Source organism: Pan paniscus, chromosome 4 (genome assembly GCF_029289425.2).
Source record: "Pan paniscus chromosome 4, NHGRI_mPanPan1-v2.0_pri, whole genome shotgun sequence".
Classification (NCBI taxonomy): Eukaryota; Metazoa; Chordata; class Mammalia; order Primates; family Hominidae; genus Pan; species Pan paniscus.
The window spans coordinates 163,943,618-163,957,409 of record NC_073253.2 but is presented as its reverse complement, the minus strand read 5'-3'; the positions used below and the strand labels follow the sequence as shown (position 1 = coordinate 163,957,409).

The window sequence follows — 13,792 nt, the reverse complement described above, 5'->3', positions numbered from 1 at the left end:
TCCACATTAGCAGCTGAGATGTTGTTTGAAATGGGAAAATTGCTGGCAAACTGCTCCATTAGCAGTTCCAGTAACAAATATTCTGTTCCCCCAATGAAGATGAGATCGCAGAGGCACAAATTAATACGACTGTCTCCCCTACTCTACAGCGGGGATTACTCTTCAAGATGAATGGGTTCGTCCCAGCCAGAAATGTGCATCCACTAGCTGTAGGCTTCAAGGAAGCCCGTTCCTCCCATCTATCCCTTTTGCTCCCACTACATCCCCTGCCACACACACTTTTTTGTGTGTCTTCCCAGCTGAGGGTTTGGGGAGCATCAAGGCCAAATGAGGGGTGATGAAAAGATCTGCACCTTGGAGAGAAGGGAGATGGATGAGGATGAGATCCTGAGCCTGGGCCAGGGTGCCATTCATCACCCCTAATAGAGCGCCTCACCTCCCCCACATGCCTGTTTCCCACCACACCTGTTCTTGGTGAGAGGAAGTCATTTGAGAGATGAAAGAATAAAGAATGGAAATGCTCACTCATTCCCCACGGCCCCTTCTCTTCCAAGGAAGTTCTGGGCCCTGGGCCTGCAGCGTCTCTTGTTGCTTTCAAAGTAATAGGAGAGGAAGCATTTCAGGAAACTCCATAAGAGGTTAAAGGCACAGATTCCAGCAGCAGACCAGGAGAGTGGTCCAGTCTGGGCCCCTGGGCCTTGCAGGATGTCAGGGAGCCAGTTTGATGAATGTCAGGCTGGGAGCCTAAAGACGTTAAGGCTGTTCCTGCACTGTATTAAAACAGCCCATGGAAAATCTCAGAAATGAAGTCAACCATTGACATTTCTGCCCCATTAGCAGTGTGGCTGACTGTTTAACTGAGTAGTGACATGGTTCCGTGACAGATAAGCATTGCTGGCCCATGGTCCATCTCTTTTTACTCTTCCTTCTCTTTATCCCTTTGACTTATTCCACATTCTGCTTGGTTACTTCTACAGCTTTCTCTGAAGAAGACAGCTGCTGCCAAAAGCAGTTTATAATAATCAAGAATCAAAAATCCTCAAGGAAAGATCATCCTTTCCAGCTTTCTCCAAAGAGAGTTAGACCCTTGGACAGGTGCTCCATGTACTAGGACCTGAGTTCTCTGGCTGCTGCAGTGTTTTGTCTGGTCTGCCACAACCAGACCATGCACCTGTGACAAAAAAGACCTCCCTGTCCTTAAGGCCAGAGAACACAGTAGCCCTCAGTGACCACTTGTCGACAGGTGGATGGTTAATTCACTCTTCTCTGCTCTGTTTCCCAGACGCCTAGAACAGAACTCCATCAAAGCCATCCCTGCAGGAGCCTTCACCCAGTACAAGAAACTGAAGCGAATGTGAGTTTCCCCTGTGGAGAAATGGGCCCAAATGTTTTCAATTTCCAGGGTTGTTTGCAATGTGTAGTGGGCAACCTGTCCAGGTGACGGACCATGTCCATTCCTCCTGGGCAGTTCTGTTTCAGACCTGGAACACTGTCCTAAGCTTGGGAGGTTAGATGTGGAAGTGTTGCCTGAAGATTGTGAGGTGTGTGGGCTTGGACATGTAGCGCTAAGAGCCTCTCCAACTAAAGCAAAGTAAAACTATCTGTATGGGAGGTAGAGACGAATTAGCCTGGAAAATCCATTTCACCATTTATACTGTCCCTTGGCTCCAGTGATGTGGACCTAAAATAGGAGTTTCAGCAGAGATGTGATGGTGGCCCCGCAGCTGTCTACACCACTGTCACCAACATCCCTCCAACCAGGCATACATTCATATAACAAATACCAAGTGAATGTCTGCTGCAAGCAAGGATCTATGGATAGAGCAGTGAACAGAAACCAAGTCTGCTCTCACGGAGCTTGCATTCGAGTGGGAGAACGCAGAAAATAAAGAAACAAATATCAGAAATCAGAGTATCAGTGATGGTGGGAGGGTGTCTTTTAGGTAGGTGTGCCTATGAAGGTCTCTATGTGCAGGTGGCCTAAAGAAAGGAAGGAAGGGAGCCCTGAGCTCTCAGGAAAGACTGTCCCAGGCAGCAGGAAAAGCAAGTGAAAGGCCTTAGGGAGCATGTGTCGATGGTTTATGGAATAGCAAAGAGTGGAACAAGTGAGGGGAGAGGATGGGGCTTGTGTTGGAAAAGTTGGTACTAGATCACATGCATCCTTTACCGTGGTACAGACTTTCTGTTCTTCCTGCATGAAATGAGAAGCCTCGGAGGGTATGGTCAACATGTGAGCACCCCCTACATCCCCATTAGCTCTGTAAGTCACATCACTCCACCACTGCATTACATCAGTGCCGGGTGACACCAACCCTGCTGTTCCTCCCTCACCACAGCAGCTTGGACGGCACCATTGCATCACCGCCCTCATCCCCACCATGTGACAATGTCATCATTCTTCCCCATCCCATGACGACCTTGAGCACTGCTCTGTGAGTCACTCAGAGCTGGGGGCTCTGCAGGGAGGACAGTAGGATTCAGAAACAGCCCAACCATTGCCATCACAGGTATTAAAATTCTGCACAGATACTCCTTCCCTTTTTGAGGCTAAGAAATCATTTCGTAGAGCCCAGTAACCGAGTTGCTGTTTTCATTCCACTTACTCTTTTCGCATCCCCCCACACCTCACCCTCCCACAGAGGAAAGAGAGAGTCAGGTAGAAATATGCATGGACTCGGTCCTGCTTCTTCCTTCCACACGAGGCTGATTCATTGCTTTCCCTTGAGTGGGAGGGCCCACATTAGAGAGGTTAAGTGTCTGCTGATTCCTTTTATGTTAAAAATAAATATCCCTGCGAAACAGTGGCATTGGTAGGCTTTACCCTCAGATCTTGGGAAGCCAACTTCCCATCTCCCTGGAAATCCAAACCAAACAAGCTTTTCTTCTGGTGCAATTCCAGAAGTGGAAACCAACATAATGAGGCAGCTCGAAGCACGTACTTCTTCCCTCCTCTTGGCAGCATTCCTGCTGGAGGAGCTGTATAAATATAGGCCTTAATATTTAAAACCTCGGGCCATTAATCTCCTGGTGTCCCTGCTTCCCCAGCCCGCTCTCCATGCATCCCCCCCCCAATTCATTTTTAAAGCTCAGCTTGATTATGCAGCCAGATAGTAGTTTCAGTGAAAAACGACAAGTTCAGTCACTGCCCCAACCTATATCTCCTACATGATTTAAGTTACTGCTCTAATTTTTTGTGAAGTCCAGGTAATTTAAAGCTTGACTATGTTTTACTGTTCCTTCTCCAACCTATTGGACTTGCCATGATCTGTGCATTCAAAATTCATAAGACCTTCTCAGTCACAACCTGGAAAGTGAATTTAATTTTTGATCACTTATGATGCTACTGATATTTATTATGATGCCCTTTTTTTCCCCCAAGAGGATGGCAATAGAGAAGAGAGCACACTTAAAAATGTTCGACTAATGGAACTTCAGAAACCTAGACTGAAGTGCAATCAATGGTTTGGGAGAGGTGGGGTCCCTGGTGAGAATGGATTTCAAAACCCTAATTTTTCCTAAATATACGTGACCAGTTTATCCCTAATATCTAACAGGAGGAAGTTTCCCCCTCAACTGTGACTGAACCACATCCTGCTCTTATCTCTTACCAAAAAAGAAAAGAAAAAAGGGGAGGGGGGAGAGAAAAAAAAGAGTTCTCTCTGAATGAATGGCTTTGTCTCTGCCTATTCCTAGTGGTTACCTTCGTATAAAAAACATTCCAAGTACAAACTAAAAGGTTGAGTATTCCTTATCCAAAATGCTTGGGGCCAAAAGCATTTCAGAGTTCTGAATTTTTCAAAGTTTGGAATATTTTCACGTACATAATGAGATATCTTGAGAATGGAATCCAAGTCTAAATATGAAACTCATTTATGTTTCATATATACCTCACACACATAGGCTGAAGGTAATTTATACAAAGTTTTTAATAATTTTGTGCATGATATGAAGTTTTGACTGCAATCCATCAGTCACATGAGGTCAGGTGTGGAATTTTCCACTTGTGACGTCATGTCAGTGCTCAGAAAGTTTCAGATTTTGGAGCATTTCAGATTTTGGATTTTTGGATTAGGGATACTCAACCTGTATCAAAGCAGAGAAGCAGTAGAAAGCACTGGAGACAGCCCCTCGGTCTTGCAAATTTGGTTAACTGACTGGTAGGCCTGACACCTGGGCTATCTATTATTGTGCCAGAATGGGGTGTTGGGAATTCTTTTCTCTTACATGCTCTTAGGCAGAGCAACTCATTCCACAAGCTCCAGGACTTCCTAATATCTCACACTTATATTCCCTGCATGACCTTTGTAGGCACTTGAATTTGCCACCTCTATTCTGAACAGTCTGGAAAAGCTACCCCTTCTTGGTCATCCAGTTTATAAGCCCCAGAGGACCAACATGGGTCTGAGACCATTTTCTAAAACATTGCGGCCTGAATTATATGACCTAGGGACCACCTACATGGAATCACCTGGAGATGTGTTACATATACAGATTCGTAGCCCCAACCCCCAGCCTACAAATCAGACTCTCTGGAGTGCATTTTTAATCCACACCCTCATGAGGTTTGAGGAGCACTGGTCAAGAGTCATCCCAGTGCCCAGAATCAGTTCTAGGAGCAGCTGCTCTGGCTAGGACAGGGTCATGCATGGAGGTCAGTGGGCAGCTGGAGCCATCTCCCATCTACCTTCCAGCTCAGTGCCCTGCGTTGTGCCTCCATCACAACAAAATAGCAGAGGGGGCCTTGAGCTGATAGGAGACTTGAGATGCTTGCTCTGTGCCCAAATGGCTGTGTCCAGTCACTTATGGCTCCAGGTACTTCACCTCTCAGGGCTGCTGTTTCCTTCTTGCAGAATTAAGAATTAAGACGCAGTTTGCCAAATGTTCTCACTTATACATGGAATCTAAACAAAGCCAAACTCTTAGAAGCAGAAAGTAGAATGGTGATGTTCAGAGGCCGGTGGGGTGAGGGTGGGATGGAGATGAAGATGACACAGATGTTCGTCAAAGGGTGCAAAATTTCAGGTAGACAGGAGAAGTAAGTTCAAGAGATCCATTGTGTTATACAACACGGTGAATGTAGTTAACAACAATGTATCGTATACTTGAAAATAGCTCAGAGAGTAGATTTTAAGTGTTCTTACCACAAATAAATGATAAGCATGTGAGGTAATGCATAGGTTAAGTAGCTTGACTTAGCTATTCCACAATGAAAGCATATATCAAAACATTGTGTTGCACACCAAATATGTATACATTTTTAACAGACTAGTTGAGTACAGTAGTGAAAAAGGAGGAAAGAGTAGAACAAGGAGTTTGATCTGTAACTGACTGTGAACAATCCATTGAGAGAACTCACTACCTTTGAACCAGCCTAAATATGCAGTTTTTATAATAATAAAAAAAAAGACAAAGTGACCAAGGTCAATTCCCAGCTAAACTGTCTATCACTTCTCCAATTCCCACTCTCCATCACCTCCAAACCGTGGGGCATCTCACCTCATACTGTAGGGAGAGATGGGTCCAGAAGTCTAGTTGTGGACTGAAAACCAGTTTGCCCTCCCAGAGCTAAAGCAGAGGGTTTCCGTGCTGGCCACATAGCTTCCTCTTGCAACTAGAGGTCTCAGCACCTTGAAGGGACAATTCATAATCAGGGGGAAAAAAGACAACACAGGCCTTCCCGCTAGTCCAGTCTAAACAGATCCTTCGTGTTTGTCTGGAATGCTTTGCCTAGGCAGCCATGCTGAGGGCAAGTGAGATTAGGATAATCCAGAGTATTTGCTTGTTAAGACCCTTAAACAAAACCGGAGCGCGGAAGAAAAGCCCGGTGTAAGCTGACGAGTTTGTGAGCGCAATCTGCGGATTTGTCGGAGGTGATTTCGCCAGCTAAAGGGATAAACTAGACAGCTGTGCCGAAGAGCCTTAACCTGTGAAATATCGTTCAAAGTACAGGCTTTGGAGGCAGGGAGGGGAGGAAGTAGAGGCCTCAGCAAAGGTTGTGGCATGGTTCTTTTGAAATCTATTAGAAGAAGGAAGGAAACAGGCTCAGAGAGATTCCCACTGCATGTGCCTCAGAGGCTGGAGTGTCTGGCTTCGCTGGAGTCAATTGCTTAAGAATCTGCTCTGTTGTGCTTTTTTTTCTCCACATTCTCTCTTCACCTCCTTGTTGACCTTCCAAGATCCCAGCTCTCCCACTTCTGCACAAAAGCAAAGACCCATTTATTTATTTTGTTAAAGAAAAAGAACTGGAGAGGTTTGATGTCGCAGGAAATTGGAGCATCTCTCCTTCCAGTGACAGGATCCCAGAGGCCATCCCTGAGCTAATGACTCTAAGAGAAAGAATTTCCCCTCAGTGAAGGGCCATTAGCAAGAGCTGGTGTCCAGGTTCTCAGAAGTCACTGGGATGCCCGTAATTGAGCAGCCTCAGGGCCTCTGGGAAGGAGCCAGGGTCGAGGAGATTCCTTTGCACCTGCAAAGCCAGGTTAGCTGCCCCAGGCCCCGGGCCCAGCATTAATAGAATCCTCCTGGCCCACAGCATCCCTCTTGCTCTCATTATCCAAAGCCTGGGACATTCTTATGCCCTGGACTTGCTCCCAGATGAGGAACACACTGCCAGCCAGTGACAAGCCCACATCTCCAAGGCGTCCCCTGAGAATCCCAGGATGTGCTTACATCACACAGCCTAGAGCTTGTACCAGACCAGACAGAGACTTAAGTCACTGCTCAAAAGCTCCTTTCAGGTCAGGGAGGAAAAGTCACTGGGGAGGTGAAATGACTCTGGACTTTCTGGGAGAAAAATGAGCAGCTGCTGAGGCATGAGGCAAGAAAATGATGCCTACAGGAACCCTGGCTTGTGGTTGGTTGGGTGAAGCCGGTTCCTGTTTCATCTGTGCCGTTAATTGCTTGGTAATGAAACGTAAGGCTCTAATTTGACTGGGCTCAATTTTCCACCTACAAAGTGATGGTTCACGTGTTCACAGCCTCGTGTCCCAATGAAGATGCCACGGGTGAGTATTCTTTGAAAACCAAGAAGAGTGATGTAAATGTGGTGCACTTTATCATGAGGTAGTTGAACTGAAGGCTCTTTAAGCTCCTTCTCTTGCACTATGAATAAATGAATTGCTTGATTGATTGATTAATCCTTACCATTTTGAATGTCTGAAATGCTTGATTCACACTTAGGAGTGACCGTTATCGCACCTTTGAGCCATGTTCTCAGACTTTACCGTTAACGTTTTCAGAGACATCAGCAAGAATCAGATATCGGATATTGCTCCAGATGCCTTCCAGGGCCTGAAATCACTCACATCGCTGTAAGTGGGGCCCGAGTTGGGGCCTGAGGTGAGGGGAGGGGGGGCGCTGGAGGGAAGAGAGACGCAACCATATTTTTCAGGAGGTGTTTATCAAGACTTTATGTTCCCTTACACACTTGTGGCAACCTGGTAAAAGAAACAAATATTTCTTCAGGGGAAATTGATCTTGGGGAATATTTCTACAACCCAAATGCATTATTTTTATTGATTAAGCGCCTAGCAGCTTTCCCAGTTATTGGCTTCTAATTCAAATGCATCTTCTACTCCAACCTCACGTCCCCCTCCCACCCCACGTCCCCCTCCCACCCCACATGCCACCACAGCGCTATCTTTCTGGTGTAAGGAGAGATGGTGATGCGTGTTTATTACCGCTTGGCCTTGCCAAGGGAAGAGCTCGTTTTCTTCTGCTGATTTTCAGGCTTTCTCTCCAGACCACCCTCGTGGCCATTGTCCTAAGAAAACATCCACCCCATCCTATAGCCCTTCCTGTCTTTGATTTTGAAACCCATAGGCAGCCCACTGGTTGGAACCAAAGCTTCACCCACCAGGGGTTCCAAGACCCCTGCCGGCAGGAAGGTATAGAATGTCCTCATTCTGTCAGTCACTCATGTGTGGCATAGGGAAGTCACTTGAGCCTTCTATGGATGCTTCTTAGTAGGCAGGATGGGGACAGTGATCCCATTCCCTCCTAACACATCCAATGATGATCACGTGTACAGTAAAACAGTAATTAGTAGTGTTTACTGAGCATTGACTGGGTACCAGGTACTGTTCTAGGAGTCTGTCAAGTTTAGTCCTCACCACAACCTAAAATATAAAATATATTGTCATCTCATTTTTACAGCTGAAGAACTCAGACAATCTAAGCTCCACCGAGACAGGGATTATTATCTGTTTTGTTCACGGATGTATCCCTAGTACCACAAACTGTGTTTGGCACAGAGTTAGTATGTCAAAAAAAATCTTGTTTTGTTCAACCATTTACTTATTCTAAAATGTAACTTATCCAAAGTCCACAGTAACAGGTAGAAAAGGCAAGATTTGAACCCATGCTGTCTGGCTCCAGAACCCACACTCTTGATCAGTCTGTCTATATTTTGCCTCTCCGTGCAGCTATGCAACCTGTTTACCTAATTTATGAGTGGGCAGGTAACCAGATGCACATATTCCCCCCACCTGGCCCCATCCCACCGGGAAGGGGATGAGGACTGGGAAGTCTCAGATTCAGCTGTTGCCTGCTGCTTGCAGAGTAAATTAGTTTCATTTATCGAATAGAACATCTGGCTGGGATATCAAAGATGGGACCATGTGTGAGATTAGTGTCTGCTTGTGCTGAAGATCACAGAGGAGAAGGGAGAGGAGCCGTCTGCCACCAGGATCCTTTCTCTGCCCCCACCCTCTCTCTTCCCTTGTCTGGTTTCCCTCAGCCAGGATTTGGAGATAGTCTGAGGGCAGTGAGGTGCTTCCTGTCTCGTAGGAAAAGGAATTCAAAATCTAGTTGTCAAACATGAAATTGGCATGCTGCTGCCCGATTCTGAAATATATGTGAGCATTGTTTAAATGAAGCACCTCTCACTCCCGATTTATTCATTCATTCATGCAGTAGATGCCTACTGTGTACTGGCAGTATTATAGGCACTGCGAGTATGGCAGTGAACTGTACACACAGGATCCTTGGCCTGACAGAGCTTACAGTTGAACACAAGCACACCAAATCCCAGCTCAGGAGCAGCCAAGGTAAAGGGCTGGAGAGCCTTTACCCCTTACCTGTGCGTGCATTCATTCATTCAACAAATATTTATCGTGCTAGACTCTTCTATTTTGGGGTCTAGAGACCCAGTCATGAACAGCCATATAACGTTACTACACTCATGGGGCCTACATGCAAGGGAGCTGGGAGGTGCGGGGGAGGGAGGCAGAAAAAATTAAAATTAAATACATATTTAAGTAACATAATGTGACATAAAGATAAGTGATATGAAGAAACTAAAATAGGGTAACAGGTGATATAAAACATTAACTAAAATATTAAAGAGACACCTCCCAAGGAAGAGATGTTTGAGCTCAGACCTGAAAGGCAAGAAGAAGGTAGTCAAGCCAAGACCTGGGGTGGGAAGCCAGACAGGGGTACACCCAGATGCCTGAGGAGACCACACAGGCAGGAGAGCCTCAGCCCGCCTCCACCTGCCAGGGAGTGGTTTTGACGCACTGGGCTCAGAAGCCTGCTATCCCAAGGCATGGCGGGTGGTGTGAGGACCCCTCTTGCCCCAAGCCCCGTGGCTTCTGCTACACTAGAAGTCCTGACATCAGCTGACACGGGCAGACAGTGACATTACTGCATTTGGCACAGTGAGCGGTGGGGCATTAATATGAATTACAAATGTGTGCCTGAGCTATCATGCTGACTTTTATTTAGTCATTAATTTGTTGAAACATTAATGAAACACACCCGTAGGCTGATGGAGACATTCACTCTTCACTCCCAGTGGCGTCTGGAAAAGGGGGGTTTGGTTTATCGTGCCCATTTACCATTTCCGCATCCTAATATTTTGTCTCCTCAAAGAAGGATTACAGCCTGGATTGCGATCCCAGTGAAAACTGAATATTGCATGCATTCAGTGCACTTCAGGGCTCTGGAGAGGACTTAAGAAAAACAACCAAACTCTCCTATGATCAGTTCCCTGGGTCACAGAGGAGGCTGGACCCAAGAGACAGCAAAGCCCGTGCTGTGGTTGGGAGCAGAGAGAGGCCAGCCGAGCTTCTCTAGTGCCTTTGAAGAGCACCAGCAAGGGCCAGGCATAAAGACGCCCCTGAGCACTGTGCTGGAGTGGGAGACCCAGTAGCCTTCCTCCCCAGGCCTCACCAAGACACCAAAGATGAGGCCCATGAATCAGACACCAGTATGAGGGTCACTGGAGGCCCGTAAGAGAAAGGGGTAAAAGGGTTCTGAGTTCCTGCGTTCCTGGAACTCAAAGAATAGGAAAAGCGGATAGAAAGTAAAAGCTGCCATTACTGTGAGACAGCAAAGCTCCCTGGTTTTTCCCGAGAGCCAGTCCTTGACTCAGCAGTCCCTGCACCATCTGGAGATGACCCCAGATGCACAAAGCCCTGTCTAGATGGATGATTAAATGACTCAGCTTAGGAATTCCTAAGATGCAAAGGGATATTAAAAGGAAACGTCCTGTAGGCTGGGCTCAAGCTGATCAATACGCGTTGAAGACACAGGGCCAGTCTCCCACACAGTGTATTTATTGCCGGGGTGTGAGTCATATTAGCAGCTTAGGGAGATACCACAAAGAGACCGCTTCTTCCTGTTGGGGATTATGTATTGGGCTAGGTTGCCCAGGAATGGAGCAGGATAGAGCCCATTTCTACTCACCTCCCAGACAACCTGCCCTTCCAGCCCCTGGCTGCTCTTGGCTGCCTCTGTCTCGCTGATGAGAAGGGATTAGGCAGGCCGTGGAAGGGGTTGTCCTGAGATCTCATACCCAGAACTGGCCGAGGTGATGGCTTCCTGCAGGACTGGGTTCTGGTGGCCTCACATCCGCAGTGATTGCTGTCTTCTCCTTCTCTCTTTCAGGGTCCTGTATGGGAACAAGATCACCGAGATTGCCAAGGGACTGTTTGATGGGCTGGTGTCCCTACAGCTGCTGTGAGTAGGAACTTTGTCACTGTTGGTGTCTTTGGTACTGTCGGAAGGCTCCCACCTGAAAACGTAGAGCCATGCTCTGGAGAGTTCTTTTGACTTTCTGCAGACAAAAGAGAAAAAAATGTTTGAGCTGTCCACGCTTCACCTCCATTTCCTATTTTTATGAAAGGAGAGTCAGCGAGCGGGCAGAGGAAGACCGAGGTCAGTGTGCATAAACCCAAATGATACAGCCGAGGGCCCTGGCCCAGGCATGAAGATACTAAGCACAGGGTTTGGGGATAAAGATTAGGAAAGAGTCAAATCCAACAAAAAGAAAAACATTTTTCAGTAGTGTGCTAAAAATGTAAGGAACTAAAACATTCACACACCAAATTCCAGTACTAAAGCTGAGACACAGCTGCTGATGGACATGTGACCTTGAAGAGGGGTCGGGGCGGAGGGAATAATTCGAGAGGAGCATAATCAGTCACCAGTGTGACTCCATCTGGGAAAGACAGGGTGGAGGGGAGTGTTTACTTAATTTAAAGGAAGGGTTGTTGCTTCGAATTTTAAGCTCAGGGATTATTTGTTTGCATTTATTTCATTCTGGTCATTTGAGCTTAAATGTTTGAAGAAGATCATTGAACTCTGATGTGGAGAAGGAAGGAAAAGAATTTAGCTCATAGTATAGTTTAATTTTTGTGCTGGTAAAATCATCTCTGATTTGTGACAAGGCAGCTATAGCATCTACACACATGTACTATGGGTGTGGGAGTGTGTGTGTGTGTGCATGCATGTGCATGTTTGCTCTGTCACCGTTACAGTTCTTCTGGATATTAGGAACTAATCTTGAGTATCCTTTAAGCAGTGGAGAAGACCAAGTCTTGGAGAGATACATGACTCTCCCCCAGTCACACAGCAGAATAGGTATGGAAACTGGAAAAGAATCTATATGGCCATGCCCTTCATTCAGAAACCTCCCAGCCCTCTGAATAGCACATGATGTATGTTTGCAGAGGTGTGCAGGTGTGTGTGTGCGTGTGTGTGTGTGTGTGTCTTTTTAAAATCACCTCCAAGTCACAGGCAGTGAGGAAGAGGCCTGGCACCTCCCCGCCTCCTACGTAAAGTTCAGAGGACCCACAGCATGGGTTTGTGGGCCAGGACTCAAGCTGGGGCTCTAAAGGGGTGGCAGGCACAAGAGCAAAGAAGGAGAGAGGAACAAGGGACATATCTTATGTGGTTGATGCCCAGGAACTCTTCAAGAAAGAGGAAGTGAGACTTTTCCTCCAGCCCTTTCTTACATCTTTCCTCTACCCTTCCCATGTCCTTTAAGACTCAGCTCTGAACAGATTCTCCCAGAACACACACTAATGTGAATTATGTAGGCATGCGATGCCCAGCAAGTTTCCAGGGAGCAGATCTATCATACCAGCAACCAGGTTTGTTTCAGTGAAGCTGAAAGCAAGAGAGAGAAAAGTCTCTCTTTCTCTGCATCTCCCCCATCTCTGTCTTCCTGTCTGCCCCACTCTGTGTGTGTCTGTGTGGGCAAATTCCTGTTCAACGGTCCCAGCCTTTGGTGGGCTTTTAAGGCTATGTGTTAGAATGACAGGCCAGGGCTCTGCAGGGAGCTGGGTGTTTCACAGATGGTATTCTTTGCTTGTAGCAAAGAAACTGTACATTATAACTGCCACCATAAGGCTAGTTAACTGTAGCTATTAATCCCTTGAAAGAAGAGTATCAGTAGTATCCACCTTGAGGTGATTTGGCAGTGTTGTGTTCTACCAAGCTGGTGTGATTTTCCTTTTATAATCTGTGTGTGTGTGTGTGCAGGAAGGAAAATGGCTTTGCACACATTAAGGATACACAGAATGTGTATCACAGTGCCTAGCACAGTGCATGTATACTTAAAAAGATGTGTATCTCAGCTCCAAGCTAATAGCAGCCATGAGGTTAATAGAACTAACAGGACTTTGCATGGGTCGCGAAGGCAACTCCAGTTTACTGTCACCATTTTGAGCAGATGGAATCGAATAGCCTGGGGTAAAGAGGAAGCAACTCTCCTCTCTTGAGACCAAGAGATGACACAACTCAGGCAGGCCTTACCAGAAAGAACTAGTAACTGGGACTCAAGTAGCTGTCATTGGGTTTTGACCTGCCATTGAGTGGTTGGAAAGCAGGCCCTGATTCGATCTACTTTAGTGTTCAGCCTGCTATAGATTGGACTTCTTCCTGTTAGACTGGAGACACTGATAAGAAGGCTCTGATTAGAGTACCCTGGTAGTCTGAGTAATTTTCTCTCCTTTGACTCAGAGTCTCTTTGTGAGAGGATTGCATTTTTTCTTCTCATTCCATCTCTCAAATTATGGGTACTCGCAAAGCTGAACTGCCTCTGCCACACGAAGTGGCCCTGGACATTTCCTTTCTAGCACTTGCTGTGATGCTGGCGGTAATAAAGTGGGTACATTGTAGTTGGTTCTCCTGCCTGCCTCCCATCTTCCCCCACTCCTCTGGACTTTTTGGCCATCCTATCAAACTTGCCCAGTCCAGTATGTACACAGCCAGCCTCCTGGGAGCTTTTCTTGGTGTGTTCCTTTGGGCAAATGCCCAAAATTCTTGGCCATTCTGGAGAGAATGTCTCCGTTTTTTAGAGGCTGCGGCAAGTGCATCCACAAGGAACAAGCCCCAGCTGTCCTAAGCATGATATTCTGTCCTTGGTCCCCTGGAGCCTCACAAGTTACCCCCTTCAGTTTAAGTTCCAAAATCTTAGCGTTCAAAGGAACATCAGGGCTCCAAGCACAGCCTCCTACCTGGCTAGGACAAGAATCCCTCTCATGCACGCTCTCACAAATCCTTC

The 13,792-nt window shown here is 46.6% G+C and overlaps 1 protein-coding gene across 1 annotated transcript in view; it reads left to right on the top strand.

Moving 5' to 3' along the window:
* SLIT3 (slit guidance ligand 3) overlaps nucleotides 1-13,792 on the top strand; it is a 639,400-nt gene that overhangs the window by 504,392 nt on the left and 121,216 nt on the right. The window contains exons 10-12 of the mRNA XM_014345150.4: nucleotides 1,283-1,354; nucleotides 7,239-7,310; nucleotides 10,891-10,962. Coding sequence (XP_014200636.3) covers nucleotides 1,283-1,354; nucleotides 7,239-7,310; nucleotides 10,891-10,962 — 216 coding nt within the window. The remainder of the gene's footprint in view (nucleotides 1-1,282; nucleotides 1,355-7,238; nucleotides 7,311-10,890; nucleotides 10,963-13,792) is intronic.